General features: G+C 46.0%; 1 protein-coding gene across 2 annotated transcripts; it reads left to right on the forward strand.

Annotated features, from left to right (window-relative positions):
• The first annotated feature begins 13,091 nt into the window (after positions 1–13,091).
• On the forward strand, positions 13,092–16,763 carry LOC127342539 (CO(2)-response secreted protease). 2 transcript variants are annotated; one of them, XM_051368511.2, is made up of 10 exons: positions 13,092–13,308; positions 13,507–13,702; positions 13,797–13,949; positions 14,064–14,175; positions 14,270–14,837; positions 14,962–15,065; positions 15,168–15,410; positions 15,489–15,603; positions 15,712–15,925; positions 16,017–16,763. In XM_051368511.2, exons 1-10 carry the CDS (start codon positions 13,258–13,260, stop codon positions 16,574–16,576), a joined length of 2,316 nt encoding a protein of 771 aa, XP_051224471.1. In that variant the 5' UTR covers positions 13,092–13,257; the 3' UTR covers positions 16,577–16,763. The 2 variants fall into 2 exon arrangements, with proteins under 2 accessions (XP_051224471.1, XP_051224470.1); XM_051368510.2 differs by having other exon boundaries at positions 13,095–13,344.
• The last annotated feature ends 371 nt before the right edge of the window (positions 16,764–17,134 follow it).

A 17,134-nucleotide genomic window follows, 5' to 3' on the forward strand; every position in this document is an offset into this window, starting at 1 on the left:
TGATTTTTTCTTACTTGTATACAGCTGCAGATTGATGTAGTTGTACCTGTGGTTAGTTGATGTCGTACAACTGCCCGTCTGAAGCAAGTTTGGGCGTGTCTTTTTCATCTGTTATTTTGTAACCTGTTTTCATTTCAGACATCAATAGCATGTTATAGTGGAACGCCTACATGTATACACCGACTGCCCTTCAATATGCAGTGTGGCTTTTGAATTCGAAGAAACATAGTTCTATGTTGTTTTCAAAAAAAAAAAAACACGCCGGTTTTCATTGTGATCCAAATTCATATACTAAAGGGAGGCTAACTTCTGACGAGCGGAGCGAGGCCCGTCGCTGGTAGGCTTGGGCCGAAGCGTAGCGGAGTCCGAATCTCTGCTTGCTTGCTCAGTTGCTTATGATGCCCAGTATGTGAATACTGCAACCAGTCTACACGTTCAAGGAAGGAACATCGATAACGTATGCCCCCTCAAACTCTTCAGTCTCTTCCCAGTTCTCTGAACTACAATACCCTCAAGTTTTTAATCTGTCTATGTAGAATCCTCACATTCTTGATCACTAGATCACTCGGATTATTGGTTTCCACTGAATAACTGAAGAAGAGGAACACAATACTTGATTCTCAGTCTGGTTGGTGTCACTCAGTAGGAAGGCCTGAAAGAAGATGGCAGGCAGGCTGAACACCAAGAATTGGATGCTGCATTGTCATGGATTAGCCGGTGGAAGCAAAAGTCAGGATGCTGTGAAGCCAAAATGCTTTTGCTCATGTGCTGGCCCTTGACACACCTCCCTGCTACTTTCTACTTTACTCCCCACCAGTTGATCAACAGCGGTAATGATTTCCTGATTCCGATCCCGTCTTGGATCTCCAGCCAGATAGAAAATGAAACAATCTCATCATCACATCATCAAGGATGATCGACCCACCACAAGTATGAGGGCGACACGCAGGAGGGCCGGATGGTCACGCTGGCCGAGTCTTCTCCGCCGCTACCACGTCCGGGTGTCGCAGCGGTGGAGGAGCAGCGGACTCCGAGGACCGAGCCGTCTATGGCGGTTAGGTCTTCCGAGCCAGCGGCTCCGCCGGCTTCCTCGCCTACGCCGGTCAAGGCGGGGGTGATACAGGGGGCTACTTCACCCACTACCCCTGTATCGTCGGCTTCTTCTTCACCAGCTGGTTCTCCGCCGCGCTCGCCCACTTCTTCGCCGGCCTCCTTGCAGCAGCCTTCACCCACGGTTCCTCCTCCGGTCGTTCAGCCGACAGTGAGGAGGAGTGGGAGGTTTGCTCTTTCGGAGGATGGGGCAGGGGCGACGGATGAGGACGTCATGCAGCGAGCCATGCGACACAAGGCGGAGATGAACCTTGACACGGCAGGTATTAAACAACCGTCTAAGTCTTTTGTTTCTTTTTCAGATACTCGTATTTCTTCTAATTTGAGTAGCCTAGGGGTTTCCTTGGGTAGTCGGTCTGACGAGATTTCTGTTTCGGCTAATGTGTTGAGACAAACGGAGCTTGACCGTTTAACGGTTCCCCGAATGTCTCCACTGGGCCTTGATACGTCTCCGACGTATCGATAATTTCTTATGTTCCATGCCACATTATTGATGTTATCTACATGTTTTATGCACACTTTATGTCATATTCGTGCATTTTCTGGAACTAACCTATTAACAAGATGCCGAAGTGCCGCTTGTCAAGTTTTCTGCTGTTTTTGGTTTCAGAAATCCTAGTAAGGAAATATTCTCGGAATTGGACGAAATCAACGCCCAGGGGCCTGTTTTTCCACGAAGCTTCCAGAAGTCCGAAGACGAAACGAAGAGGGGCCACGGGGTGGCCAAACCCTAGGGCGGCGCGGCCCCACCCCTGGCCGCGCCGGCCTATGGTCTGGGCCCCTCGCGCCGCCTCTTGACCTACCCTTCCGCCTACTTAAAGCCTCCGTGACGAAACCCCTCACCGAGAGCCACGATACGGAAAACCTTCCGGAGACGCCGCCAACGCCGATCCCATCTCGGGGGATCCAGGAGATCGCCTCCGGCACCCTGCCGGAGAGGGGAATCATCTCCCGGAGGACTCTACGCCGCCATGGTCGCCTCCGGTGTGATGTGTGAGTAGTCTACCCCTGGACTATGGGTCCATAGCAGTAGCTAGATGGTTGTCTTCTCCCCATTGTGCTATCATTGTCGGATCTTGTGAGCTGCCTAACATGATCAAGATCATCTATCTGTAATTCTATATGTTGCGTTTGTTGGGATCCGATGAATAGAGAATACTTGTTATGTTGATTATCAAAGCTATGTCTATGTGTTGTTTATGATCTTGCATGCTCTCCGTTATTAGTAGATGCTCTGGCCAAGTTGATGCTAGTAACTCCAAGAGGGAGTATTTATGCTCGATAGTGGGTTCATGTCTCCGTGAATCTGGAGGGGTGACAAGAACCTCTAAGGTTATGGATGTGCTGTTGCCACTAGGGATAAAACATTGGTGCTATGTTCAAGGATGTAGTCACTAGTTACATTACGCGCAATACTTAATGCAATTGTCTGTTGTTAGCAACTTAATACTGGAGGGGGTTCGGATGATAACCTGAAGGTGGACTTTTTAGGCATAGATGCATGCTGGATGGCGGTCTATGTACTTTGTCGTAATGCCCAATTAAATCTCACTATACTCATCATAATATGTATGTGCATGGTCATGCTCTCTTTATTTGTCAATTGCCCAACTGTAATTTGTTCACCCAACATGCTGTTTATCTTATGGGAGAGACACCTCTAGTGAACTGTGGACCCCGGTCCAATTCTCTTTACTGAAATACAATCTAATGCAATACTTGTTCTACTGTTTTCTGCAAACAATCATCTTCCACACAATACGGTTAATCCTTTGTTACAGCAAGCCGGTGAGATTGACAACCTCACTGTTTCGTTGGGACAAAGTACTTTGGTTGTGTTGTGCAGGTTCCACGTTGGCGCCGGAATCCCTGGTGTTGCGCCGCACTACATCCCGCCGCCATCAACCTTCGACGTGCTTCTTGACTCCTACTGGTTCGATAAACCTTGGTTTCATCGAGGGAAACTTGCTGCTGTACGCATCACACCTTCCACTTGGGGTTCCCAACGAGCGTGTGCTTTACGCGTCATCAAGCTAAATTTCTGGCGCCGTTGCCGGGGAGATCAAGACACGCTGCAAGGGGAGTCTCCACTTCTCAATCTCTTTACTTTGTTTTTGTCTTGCTTAGTTTTATTTACTACTTTGTTTGCTGCACTAAATCAAAATACAAAAAAAAATTAGTTGCTAGTTTTACTTTATTTGCTATCTTGTTTGCTATATCAAAAACACAAAAAAATTAGTTACTTGTTTTACTTTACTTAATATCATGCATGTTTTTATTTCACTAGTTTGGTATAATGGACAAGAATGAGCTTCTATTTCTATTTCCTGATTTAAAATATGGATTGTTTGATGCGAAAATTAAAAAACCTATGGAATCTTATTTGCATGCTAGTAGTAATATTAGTATGAACGCTTTGAACACCATTGTTGATAATAATATAGAAAGTTCTAAGCTTGGAGAAGCTGGTTTTCATGATCTTTTTATTCCCCCAAGCATTGAGGAGAAAATTTACTTTGATGATACTTTGCCTCCTATTTATGATAATGATATTGGACTTTTAGTACCACCTGTTATGGAGGATAAATTTGATTATGATTACAATATGCCTCCTATATTTGATGATGAGAAAAATAATGATAGCTACTTTGTTGAATTTGCTCCCACTACAACTAATAAAATTGATTATGCTTATGTGGAGAGTAATGATACTTTTATGCATGTGAATAAGAATGCTTTATGTGATACTTATATTGTTGAGTTTGTTCATGATGCCTCTGAAAATTATTATGAGAGAGGAAAATATGGTTGTAGAAATTTTCATGTTACTAAAATGCCTCTCTATGTGCTGAAATTTTTGAAGCTACACTTGTTTTATCTTCCTGATCTTGTCGTTTTGCTCTTCATGAACTTGTTTATTTACAAGATTCCTATGCATAGGAAGCATGTTAGACTTAAATGTGTTTTGAATTTGCCTCTGGATGTTCTCTTTCGCTTCAACTACTATTTCTTATGAGTGCATCATTAAAACTGCTTAGCCCATCTTAAATGGCTATAAAGAAAGAACTTCTTGGGAGATAACCCATGTGTTATTTTACCTACAGTACTTTGTTTTTATTTTGTGTCTTGGAATTTGTTTACTACTGTAGCAACCTCTCCTTATCTTAGTTTTGTGTTTTGTTGTGCCAAGTAAAGCCGTTGATAGAAAAGTAAGTACTAGATTTGGATTACTGCGCAGTTCTAGATTTCTTTGCTGTCACGAATCTGGGTCCACCTCCCTGTAGGTAGCTCATAAAATTAAGCCAATTTACGTGCATGATCGTCAGATATGTACTCAACTTTCATTCAATTTGAGCATTTTCATTTGAGCAAGTCTGGTACCATTTTAAAATTCGTCAATACGAACTGTTCTGTTTTGACAGATTCTGCCTTTTATTTCGCATTGCCTCTTTTGCTATGTTGGATGAATTTCTTTGATCCACTAATGTCCAGTAGCATTATGCAATGTCCAGAAGTGTTAAGAATGATTGTGTCACCTCTGAATATGTTAATTTTTATTATGCACTAACCCTCTAATGAGTTGTTTCGAGTTTGGTGTGGAGGAAGTTTTCAAGGATCAAGAGAGGAGTATGATGCAACATGATCAAGGAGAGTGAAAGCTCTAAGCTTGGGGATGCCCCGGTGGTTCACCCCTGCATATATTAAGAAGACTCAAGCGTCTAAGCTTGGGGATGCCCAAGGCATCCCCTTCTTCATCGACAACATTATCAGGTTCCTCCCCTGAAACTATATTTTTATTCCATCACATCTTATGTGCTTTTTCTTGGAGCGTCGGTTTGTTTTTGTTTTTATTTTGTTTGAATAAAATGGATCCTAGCATTCACTTTATGGGAGAGAGACACGCTCCGCTGTAGCATATGGACAAGTATGTCCTTGGTTTCTACTCATAGTATTCATGGCGAAGTTTCTCCTTCGTTAAATTGTTATATGGTTGGAATTGGAAAATGATACATGTAGTAATTGCTATTAATGTCTTGGGTAATGTGATACTTGGCAATTGTTGTGCTCATGATTAAGCTCTTGCATCATATGCTTTGCACCCATTAATGAAGAAATACATAGAGCATGCTAAAATTTGGTTTGCATATTTGGTTTCTCTAAGGTCTAGATAATTTCTAGTATTGAGTTTGAACAACAAGGAAGACGGTGTAGAGTCTTATAATGTTTTCAATATGTCTTTTATGTGAGTTTTGCTGCACCGGTTCATCCTTGTGTTTGTTTCAAATAAGCCTTGCTAGCCTAAACCTTGTATCGAGAGGGAATACTTCTCATGCATCCAAAATACTTGAGCCAACCACTATGCCATTTGTGTCCACCATACCTACCTACTACATGGTATTTTCCGCCATTCCAAAGTAAATTGCTTGAGTGCTACCTTTAAAATTCCATCATTCACCTTTGCAATATATAGCTCATGGGACAAATAGCTTAAAAACTATTGTGGTATTGAATATGTAATTATGCACTTTATCTCTTATTAAGTTGCTTGTTGTGCGATAACCATGTTTACTGGGTACGCCATCAACTATTCGTTGTTGAATTTCATGTGAGTTGCTATGCATGTTCGTCTTGTCTGAAGTAAGAGCGATCTACCACCCTATGGTTAAGCATGCATATTGTTAGAGAAGAACATTGGGCCGCTAACTAAAGCCATGATTCATGGTGGAAGTTTCAGTTTTGGACATATATCCTCAAATCTCAAATGAGAAAATTATTAATTGTTGTTACATGCTTATGCATAAAAGAGGAGTCCATTATCTGTTGTCTATGTTGTCCCGGTATGGATGTCTAAGTTGAAGAATAATCAATAGCGAGAAATCCAATGCGAGCTTTCTCCTTAGACCTTTGTACAGGCGGCATAGAGGTACCCCTTTGTGACACTTGGTTAAAACATGTGCATTGTGATGATCCGGTAGTCCAAGCTAATTAGGACAAGGTGCGGGCACTATTAGTACACTATGCATGAGGCTTGCAACTTATAAGATATAATTTACATGATGCATATGCTTTATTACTACCGTTGACAAAATTGTTTCATGTTTTCAAAATCAAAGCTCTAGCACAAATATAGCAATCGATGCTTTTCCTCTATGGAGGACAATTCTTTTACTTTCAATGTTGAGTCAGTTCACCTATTTCTCTCCACCTCAAAAAGCAAACACTTGTGTGAACTGTGCATTGATTCCTACATACTTGCTTATTGCACTTATTATATTACTCTATGTTGACAATATCCATGAGATATACATGTTACAAGTTGAAAGCAACCGCTGAAACTTAATCTTCTTTTGTGTTGCTTCAATGCCTTTACTTTGAATTATTGCTTTATGAGTTAACTCTTATGCAAGACTTATTGATGCTTGTCTTGAAGTGCTATTCATGAAAAGTCTTTGCTTTATGATTCACTTGTTTACTCATGTCATATACATTGTTTTGATCGCTGCATTCACTACATATGCTTTACAAATAGTATGATCAAGATTATGATGGCATGTCACTCCAGAAATTATCTGTGTTATCGTTTTACTTGCTCGGGACGAGCAGAACTAAGCTTGGGGATGCTGATACGTCTCCGACGTATCGATAATTTCTTATGTTCCATGCCACATTATTGATGTTATCTACATGTTTTATGCACACTTTATGTCATATTCGTGCATTTTCCGGAACTAACCTATTAACAAGATGCCGAAGTGCCGATTCTGTTTTTCTTGCTGTTTTTGGTTTCAGAAATCCTAGTAAGGAAATATTCTCGGAATTGGACGAAATCAACGCCCAGGGGCCTATTTTTCCACGAAGCTTCCGTAAGTCCGAAGACGAAACGAAGAGGGGCCACGGGGTGGCCAAACCCCAGGGCGGCGCGGCCCCACCCCCGGCCGCGCCGGCCTATGGTCCGGGCCCCTCGCGCCGCCTCTTGACCTACCCTTCCGCCTACTTAAAGCCTCCGTGACGAAACCCCCAAGACCGAGAGCCACGATACGGAAAACCTTCCGTAGACGCCGCCAACGCCGATCCCATCTCGGGGATCCAGAGATCGCCTCCGGCACCCTGCCGGAGAGGGGAATCATCTCCCGGAGGACTCTACGCCGCCATGGTCGCCTCCGGTGTGATGTGTGAGTAGTCTACCCCTGGACTATGGGTCCATAGCAGTAGCTAGATGGTTGTCTTCTCCCCATTGTGCTATCATTGTCGGATCTTGTGAGCTGCCTAACATGATCAAGATCATCTATCTCGTAATTCTATATGTTGCGTTTGTTGGGATCCGATGAATAGAGAATACTTGTTATGTTGATTATCAAAGCTATGTCTATGTGTTGTTTATGATCTTGCATGCTCTCCGTTATTAGTAGATGCTCTGGCCAAGTTGATGCTAGTAACTCCAAGAGGGAGTATTTATGCTCGATAGTGGGTTCATGTCTCCGTGAATCTGGAGGGGTGACAAGAACCTCTAAGGTTATGGATGTGCTGTTGCCACTAGGGATAAAACATTGGTGCTATGTTCAAGGATGTAGTCACTAGTTACATTACGCGCAATACTTAATGCAATTGTCTGTTGTTAGCAACTTAATACTGGAGGGGGTTCGGATGATAACCTGAAGGTGGACTTTTTAGGCATAGATGCATGCTGGATGGCGGTCTATGTACTTTGTCGTAATGCCCAATTAAATCTCACTATACTCATCATAATATGTATGTGCATGGTCATGCTCTCTTTATTTGTCAATTGCCCAACTGTAATTTGTTCACCCAACATGCTGTTTATCTTATGGGAGAGACACCTCTAGTGAACTGTGGACCCCGGTCCAATTCTCTTTACTGAAATACAATCTACTGCAATACTTGTTCTACTGTTTTCTGCAAACAATCATCTTCCACACAATACGGTTAATCCTTTGTTACAGCAAGCCGGTGAGATTGACAACCTCACTGTTTCATTGGGACAAAGTACTTTGGTTGTGTTGTGCAGGTTCCACGTTGGCGCCGGAATCCCTGGTGTTGCGCCGCACTACATCCCGCCGCCATCAACCTTCGACGTGCTTCTTGACTCCTACTGGTTCGATAAACCTTGGTTTCTTACTGAGGGAAACTTGCTGCTGTACGCATCACACCTTCCACTTGGGGTTCCCAACGAGCGTGTGCTTTACGCGTCATCAGGCCTGAAACGGCAATTTTAGACGATGATGAAGATGATGACATCCTAGATGGTCAAATTCTCTCGGCTATAATTGGCAACATTTCAGAAGTTGATTTAGAACACGCGGAGCTTAGTTCTGATTTACAAGCGTCCGAACGTGGTTCTCGATCATCGGCTGGAAAGAAATCTCGTAGGTATGGCAAGAACTATAAATCTAAAATAGTTTCTCGATGAATGGCATGTTCCAGAATAGCAGAGGTCTTCGCGACTTGGCTAAGCATTCCCACATTGCTGATGGTTGTAGAGATTATGATTTAGATTTTCTTGCTATATCGGAGACGGGTAGGCGAAATTTCTCTCAAAGTTTTCTCGACCGTTTGTCGGGCGGGATTAACTTTCAGTGGATTTCTCGCCCGCCCCGTGGTAGGTCAGGGGGCATTTTACCATAGACACCATGACCGTCTTGGCTAGTTCTGATGGAGAGTATCACATTAAGCTCGACATTCAGAATAAAGCAGACGGTTTTGTGTGGAGTCTGGTTGCTGTGTATGGTGCCGCCCAGGAAGAGTTTAAGGCTGACTTTTTACGTGAGTTGGTAAACCTTACAAAGGATAATCCTTACCCGATTTTAATCGGAGGTGATTTTAATATGTTGAGGTTTCCTCATGAGAAAAGTAAAGGCCGATTTGATGGTCATTGGCCTTTCTTGTTCAACACTGTCATCGATAGCCTTGATTTAAGAGAGGTGTTTATGACTGGTCGACAGTTTACTTGGGCGAACAGCTTGCCAGAGCCCACATACGAGAAACTAGATCGCGTGTTGATGGATACCGATTGGGAAAATAAATACCCTATGGTGTCAGTCCGTGCACTAGAACGTATTGAAAAATTGTCTGACCATGCTCCCATACTTTTAACCACTGGAAATCCCAGAACCGTTTGTAAACGGTCATTCAAATTTGAACTTGGCTGGTTATATCGAGAGGGAATTCATGATATGGTTAGAAGGGTTTGGGAAAGACCGGTCGGGGGGAGTACGCCTATTTTGAGATGGAATAATAAAATGCGGTCTATGCGCAAACATCTCTCTGGTTGGGCTGCCCATACGGCTGGTATCCTTAAAAAAGAAAAAAACTCGCTTATCAAATGTGATTGATGAGCTTGAGGCTGTTGCGGAGATTAGACCACTGTCTACACATGAGATTGAGCTTAAAAATCAATCCAATGAACAGATGGCGGGTCTTCTTCGCGAAGAGGAACTCAAATGGTATCAACGATCCAAGGCTCAATTCATCTTGGAAGGAGATTCAAATACGTGGTATTTCCATGGCTTAGCCAATGGGAGACACCGGAAAAAACGTATTCACTCTCTTGTTCAAGATGAAGGGTTGATTGAAGGCCATGAGCAACTCAAGTCTTACATTACTAATTATTATAAGGGTCTGTTTGGTCCTCCGATGGAAAGTACTTTTTCTCTTAATGAGGACTTAACAGATGATATACCCCAAGTTTCTTTGGAAAAAAACGGCTTGCTAACCGCACCTTATACTGAGGAAGAGGTTAAGAAGGCAGTTTTCCAAATGAAATGCAACAAAGCACCGGGTCCAGATGGTGTTCCAGCAGAGTTTTATCAAACCTTCTGGGATACTATTAAATCGGACCTTCTAGATTTGTTCAGTGATTTACACATTGGACAACTAGAATTATTTCGTCTAAATTTTGGTGAAGTTATCTTGTTACCGAAAATTAATGAGGCGGAAAGGACCCAACAATATAGACCCATTTGCCTATTAAATGTAAGTTTCAATATTTTCACTAAAGTGACCACCATTAGACTTAATACGGTTGCGGATCATGTGGTTTTACCATCGCAAACAGCCTTTATGCAAGGACGTAATATCCTTGATGGAGTGGCGGTTTTGCATGAGACGGTACATGAGATGTATTCTAAGAAATTAAATGGGGTTATATTAAAGCTTGATTTTGAGAAGGCGTATGATAAAGTTAAATGGTCTTTCCTTCAACAGATACTCAGGATGAAAGGCTTTTCGCCTGAGTGGCGAGCTCTAATTAATGATTTCGTTTATGGAGGTAGTGTGGCTATACGGGTCAATGATGACACCGAACACTACTTCCAAACGCGAAAAGGGTTACGCCAAGGGGATCCGTTATCTCCGATGTTGTTTAACATCATAGCGGATATGTTGGCGGTACTCATAGAGCGGGCCAAGTCTGATGGTCAAATTGAAGGTGTGATTCCACATCTAGTTGATGGTGGCTTATCTATCCTTCAATACGCTGATGACACAATTCTTTTTATGGATCACGATCTTGAAAAAGCTCGAAATCTGAAATTAATTTTAGCAGCTTTTGAGCAATTATCAGGATTGAAAATTAACTTTCATAAAAGTGAATTGTTCTGCTTCGGTGATGCCCAAGACGATGTAGCTCTGTATACAAAGTTATTTGGTTGTGGGCAAGGCCAATTTCCGATTCGTTATTTGGGTATTCCGATTCTCTATCGGAGACTGACAATTGCGGAATGGAAATTAGTGGAAGAAAGATTACAAAAATGCCTCAGTAGTTGGAAAGGTAAATTGTTGTCCCTGGGTGGAAGATTGGTACTCATTAATTCGGTACTAACTAATATGGTACTTTATATGTTATCATTCTTCATCTTACCCAAAGGAATTCTGCACAAACTCGATTATTATCGATCCAGATTCTTTTGGCAAGGGGACAACGAGAAAAAGAAATATCGACTGGTTAAATGGAGTATAGTTTGTAGTCCCAAAGATCAAGGAGGGCTTGGAGTTCATGACCTAGAGGTCAAGAATTCAGCGCTACTGGGTAAATGGCTTTTTAAGCTACTTACTGAGGATGGGATTTGGCAAACCATACTTCGGAGAAAGTATATCGGCTCGAAGACATTATCTCAAGTGGTCTGGAAACCTGGGGATTCACACTTCTGGGCTAGTTTTATGGCGACAAAAAATGCATTTTTTCGACATGGGACTTTCTCCATTAAGAATGGAGCACAGATACGGTTCTGGGAAGATGCTTGGCTCGACAATGCACCCCTATGTGAACAGTATCCCGCTTTGTATAGAATTGCGCGTCGCCAAGGTGATACCATTGCAACTGTAATGGCTACCTCACCCCCGAATGTGACGTTCAGACGGGTTTTACTAGGACAAATGCTCGTGGCATGGAACAACCTAATTCAGAGGCTTGGAGATATTCAGTTATCGCCAGAGCCAGATGAATTTCGATGGAACCTCCACGTAGATGGTTCTTTTTCTGTAAAATCTTTATACAATGCGATGCTGCTTTCTGTTTTACCAGTTGATAATAATAAGAAAATTTGGAAGATGAAGATACCATTAAAAATTAAAATTTTTGGATGGTATCTTCGTCGAGGAGTTATTCTCACCAAAGACAGTCTTGTTAAGCGGAATTGGCACGAAAGTACACGATGTGTCTTTTGTCATCATGATGAAACCATCAATCATTTATTCTTCCAAAGGCGCTTATGCGAGATCTATATGGTCAGTCATCCAAGTAGCGTCTACCTTGTATCCTCCGACTAGTGTCGCTAATGTCTTTGGCAATTGGCTTCATGGTATCAACTCAAGGTTTAAAATGCTTCTTAGGATGGGGGCGCTAGCAGTTATCTGGGCGCTCTAGCTATGTAGAAATGACAAGATCTTTAATGACAAAAATTGCTCTTTGTTGCAGGTTATCTACAGATGCACAGGTATTCTCCGTTCGTGGTTACCTCTTCAGCGTGTGGAGAACCGAGACCTATTTACGGAGGTCTGTACACGGTTGGAGGATACGGCGAGGGATACTTTTTCCCTACATGGGTGGCAGCATAGTCTACGGATAGTAGCTCCACCTAGCTCTTAGGCGTCATATGATTCATCATTCCGATATGTATTTCGCCTATTTTTGTTTTATGTAACTTTGGTCACTTGAGACAACAAACGGTTGTGTGCATCCTGGTTATGCAGAGGCCGGATGTAATTGCTTCTTGAAGTAATAAAGCATCCTTTATCGAAAAAAAAAACCACAAGTATGATATTGCCATACCCGTACATACAATATGAAAAAAGAGACGCAGTGCTCAGTAAAGAATAGGAGAGACATCCTTACGAAAAAAGGAAACAGTAGTCAGCAACAAACCAGAAATGCATTGTTACGAGAATTAATGTGTCTTCATGCTGCCTGAGGTGAGAGCTCAACTACCAGAAAACGAGCGTCACCAGTACAAAGCAAGCAGATAAGGTATCTGAAAACGACCTGCTCCAGCGTTGTTCGACAATTGCTCAGCTACATTGCGCAGCACCGACACGGCGACACTATTAGCGCTGACACGTAGCTTATCGACATGTAAACGCGCGATGACACCGCATGAGATTCTGCGTCAACTTTGAGATCTAATACTTTCCTTGTGACATCCAAAATTTAGTTATCTTCATTATCAGTAACATGTACTTATGCACTAACTAAAGCTTGATAGGGAAGCATCGGAATGGCAGGAACAGCAAGCGTAAGTGCAGGAGGTCAGGAAAGCAAGGAACCGTCTCCACCGGTGAAAGCGCACATATTCCATTCCGAAATGCCAAGCAATCTCTCCAGCAGATTCCTCAAAGAAAAGAATATAATACTACTAATAATCTATGCAGCATTCAGATATGATTTCAGACAGGCATGTGGTTGATCAGGTGACAGCGACGAGAAAGGATTTGTCCGAGAGAAGTTTCTATCGACGGTGCGAGGCTAAAGCGGCAGCACCGGAGAAAAGGAACATAAAGAGAGACCAGTCAGGGTTCAGATGAATCGGATTCCTTTAAACAAACCAAAAACGAGAAGCTACAAATTGGGCCTGAGCATGCTGCAAGTGATCACTCCCATCAGCTGGAGACTGGCAGTGATCGAGCATTTGATCAATGGTGAACCGCGCGCACTTCGTCATCCTCGTCCTCGCCTATCGCCTCCTGGTATCCCTCTCAGCTGAAGCACAGCACGCCAAAGAGGTAGAATTATCAGTGTTACTAGACTGCAACTAGATGCCTGAAATGCAAGAACTAAAGTAGCTTACTCAGGAAATATAATGATGCTTGTTGTTGCGCGTGGGTTATTGGAATGTCATCCTAGTATACTTTGTTTGATTTGATTGCTGGGTGTGATTGATTCAGTCGTATGTCGTCTACCTGGGGAGCTCTTCCGGCGGCGACGCGGAGGCGGTGCGGGCCTCCCATCTGCAGATGCTGTCGTCCATCGTCGTCCAGAGCGACGAGCAGGAGCGGCCGTCGACGCTGACGCAGAGCTACCACCACGCGTTCGAGGGCTTCGCCGCCGAGCTCACCGAGGAGGAGGCCGCCGCGCTGTCCGGTTCGGCTCCCGGTCCCGTCCTCGCTCCGCGCCGGATTTGTTAGTTGCGGAGTTAACATCGTGCCCGGATTTTGTTCGGTTGTTGCATGAGCAGGGCATGAGAGGGTGGTGTCGGTGTTCCGGGACCGCGCGCTGCAGCTGCACACGACGCGCTCGTGGGACTTCCTCGACGCCCAGTCCGGCCTCCACGCCGAACGCCTCGGCCGCCGGGCCTCCGGCGATGTCATCATCGGCGTCATCGATACCGGTACGATCGGCAAGGCAATTCTACGTCGTGATGAGTCGTGAGACTGACACCTGCATTACACTGTTCTCACCTGCGCGAATCCTTTTTTACCTAATTGGTGTCGCCGGCGGGCAGGTGTCTGGCCGGAGGCGCCGAGCTTCAACGACGATGGGATGCGGGGCGTGCCGGCGAGGTGGCGAGGCGTGTGCATGGAAGGCCCGGACTTCAAGAAGAGCGACTGCAACAAGTAAAGAAAAAAAAAACAATTGCAGTCAATGTGCACTGCATTCCTGTGTCAGACGCGCCGCTAAACCTCTGCCATCGCCCGCATTGTGCCGCAGGAAGCTCATCGGCGCACGGTACTACGGCAGCCAGCCCGAATCGGCGGCGTCGGCTTCGCCAAACGCGTCCCTCTCCGGTGCGGCACCGTTGCCGGCAGACACGGCAGGCTCGCCGCGGGACACCGTCGGGCACGGCACGCACTGCGCGTCGACGGCGGCAGGCGCGGCCGTGGCGGACGCGGACTACTATGGCATCGCGCGGGGCATGGCCAAGGGCGGCGCGCCGGCGAGCCGTGTGGCCACGTACAAGGTGTGCACCCTGGGCGGGTGCTCGAGCTCGGCGCTGCTCAAGGCTGTTGACGACGCGGTGAGCGACGGTGTGGACGTGATCTCCATCTCCATCGGCATGAGCTCCGCCTTGGCGTCCGACTTCCTCTCCGACCCCATCGCGCTCGGTGCGTTCCACGCGAACCAGAGGGGCGTCCTGGTGGTATGCTCCGGCGGCAACGACGGGCCTACCCCCTACACCGTCGTCAACTCCGCGCCGTGGATCCTCACCGTCGCCGCCTCCACCATCGACCGCACCTTCCAGTCCAGCGTCGTCCTCGGCAACGGGAACGTCATCAAGGTACGCACCACCACGTCCGCGTGCACTGTACACTAGTGCAATATTGCCATGGCTTCTAGTCTTAGCTTTTTTTTCGATAAAGTTCTAGTCTTAGCTGCAACCTGAACACAACGCGCCGTGTCAGGGAGTCGCCATAAACTTCTGCAACCAAAGCCTCAGTGGAGAGCATTACCCTCTGGTGACGGGGGCCGAAGCGGCAGGTCGGTACACGCCGGTGTCGGAGGCAAGGTACTACAAGATCGACCATTTTGAGGATTTCACAAACGCCACCATCGTCACGCCTGCAACTTGATCAGTGTCGATCCTGTCTTGTCACGAATTGCATTGCAGCAACTGCTATCCTGGATCGCTGGACGCGCAGAAGGTGGCCGGGAAGATCGTGGTGTGCGTGGGCACGAACTCGATGGTGGCGAGGCGGGTGAAGAAGCTGGTCGCGGAGGGGTCCGGGGCGAGCGGGCTGGTGCTGATCGACGACGAGCAGAAGGACGTGCCGTTCGACGCCGGCAGCTTCGCCTTCTCCCAGGTGGGCAACGACGTCGGCGCCCAGATCCTCGGCTACATGATCTCCACCAAGTGAGTCACCAATCAGCGGCCGGTGGTTGTTAGTGGAGGAAGTGAAATGAAATGAACGACGATGTTTCTCTGATTCAGGAATCCGACGGCCGTGATCCTCCCGACCGAGGATGTCAAGGAGTTCAAGCCTGCGCCCACGGTGGCGTCCTTCTCGGCGCGCGGCCCTGGTGGCCTCACCGAATCCGTGCTCAAGGTTAGCTCTGAAACTCATTTGATTAATTAGCACCATTGATGGAGTCTTGCCAGACGGATTAATTAGCATCCGTTTTGATGGCGTTTTTTTTTTGTGTGTGTGTGGCAGCCTGATCTGATGGCGCCAGGGGTGAGCATCCTCGCCGCAGCGATGCCGTCCACGGACAAGGCGGAAGTCCCCGCCGGAAAGAAGCCCTCGGCCTTCGCCATCAAATCCGGCACCTCCATGGCCTGCCCGCACGTCGCCGGCGCCGGAGCCTTCGTCAAGTCGGCTCACCCGGGCTGGTCCCCGTCCATGATCAGATCAGCTCTCATGACCACAGGTAACAATCCAATCAGTTTTCAGTCTTCACATGAAGCGAAGCAGGTCGCTTGGGGGTTTTGCATTTCTAACCAGAACGATCTTGCCTGCAGCGACCACGACAAACAACCTCGGTAAGCCGGTGGCGAGCAGCACGGGCGCGGCGGCGACCGGCCACGACATGGGCGCCGGGGAGATCAGCCCGCTGAGGGCGCTCAGCCCGGGCCTGGTGTTCGACACAACCACCAAGGACTACCTCAACTTCCTCTGCTACTACGGCTACAAGGACAAGCTCGTCCGCAAGGTCTCCGGCGACGCCGGGTTCGCCTGCCCACCCGGCGGGACATCGCCGGACCTTATCGCGACAGACCTCAACTACCCGTCCATCTCCGTGCCCAGGCTCGTCTCCGGGAAGCCGGTCGCCGTGTCACGAACCGCCATGAATGTTGGGCCGTCGAACGCGACGTACGAGCTGGTCGTCGAGGCACCGCCGGGCCTGTCGGTGAAGGTGTTGCCCGAGCGGCTGGTGTTCTCGAGGCGGTGGACAACGGCGGCGTACAAGGTGACATTCGCTACCGCCGCCGGGGTCAGCAAGGGGTACGCGTACGGCGCCGTCACCTGGTCGGATGGCGCGCACTCGGTCCGGACGCCGTTCGCGGTTAATGTTGTGTGATTGTGGTCGCCTCTTCAGTCTTTTTTGCTTTTCGTGGAAAAGAATTCCTTGATAATTTTGTGGATCTTTTTCTTGCTATTTCTGCATGCGTGTGTTCTGTAACTAAATTTGACATAAACATTCTCTCTGGAGAATAGCGGGATTTTGTTGCCCATACTTTGACTTATGGCGGCGGTTTGCCTCTTTATCCAGCGTTGCCATGGTGGTGGTGGAGGATTCAGCCAGGCACAAGGTTCTCCAATGCAAAATTGTGATTTTACTTGCTGAATTCTTTACGCAAAGTTGTTTGATATCTATATTTGTCTCATATGATGAACGTGCGTGTAATCTTTGTAAATAGAATATGTAATGAAATATGTGGTTACTTCAAAAAAAACTAAGCTAAAAGAGGATTTAAAACAAACTCGGGTGAATAGTGTGGCCGACAAGTGCTACATCCACTTGGTCGGCATGAATAGCTAACTATTATTATGTTTTTCAAAAGGAAACATATATACTCCCTCCGTTCTTGTATAAATGGCCGCTATCAAAAGTATATTTTTCATACATACCATTATA

Source organism: Lolium perenne, chromosome 3, assembly GCF_019359855.2.
Source record: "Lolium perenne isolate Kyuss_39 chromosome 3, Kyuss_2.0, whole genome shotgun sequence".
Classification (NCBI taxonomy): domain Eukaryota; kingdom Viridiplantae; phylum Streptophyta; class Magnoliopsida; order Poales; family Poaceae; genus Lolium; species Lolium perenne.

Excerpts from the sequence above, each read along its gene's own strand:
- LOC127342539 (XM_051368510.2), top strand. The coding sequence starts at position 13,258 with ATGGTGAACCGCGCGCACTTCGTCATCCTCGTCCTCGCCTATCGCCTC. Across the intron at positions 13,703-13,796 it reads GGAGGCCGCCGCGCTGTCCG|GGCATGAGAGGGTGGTGTCG; the intron begins GTTCGGCTCCCG and ends TTGCATGAGCAG. Across the intron at positions 14,838-14,961 it reads GCAACGGGAACGTCATCAAG|GGAGTCGCCATAAACTTCTG; the intron begins GTACGCACCACC and ends GCGCCGTGTCAG.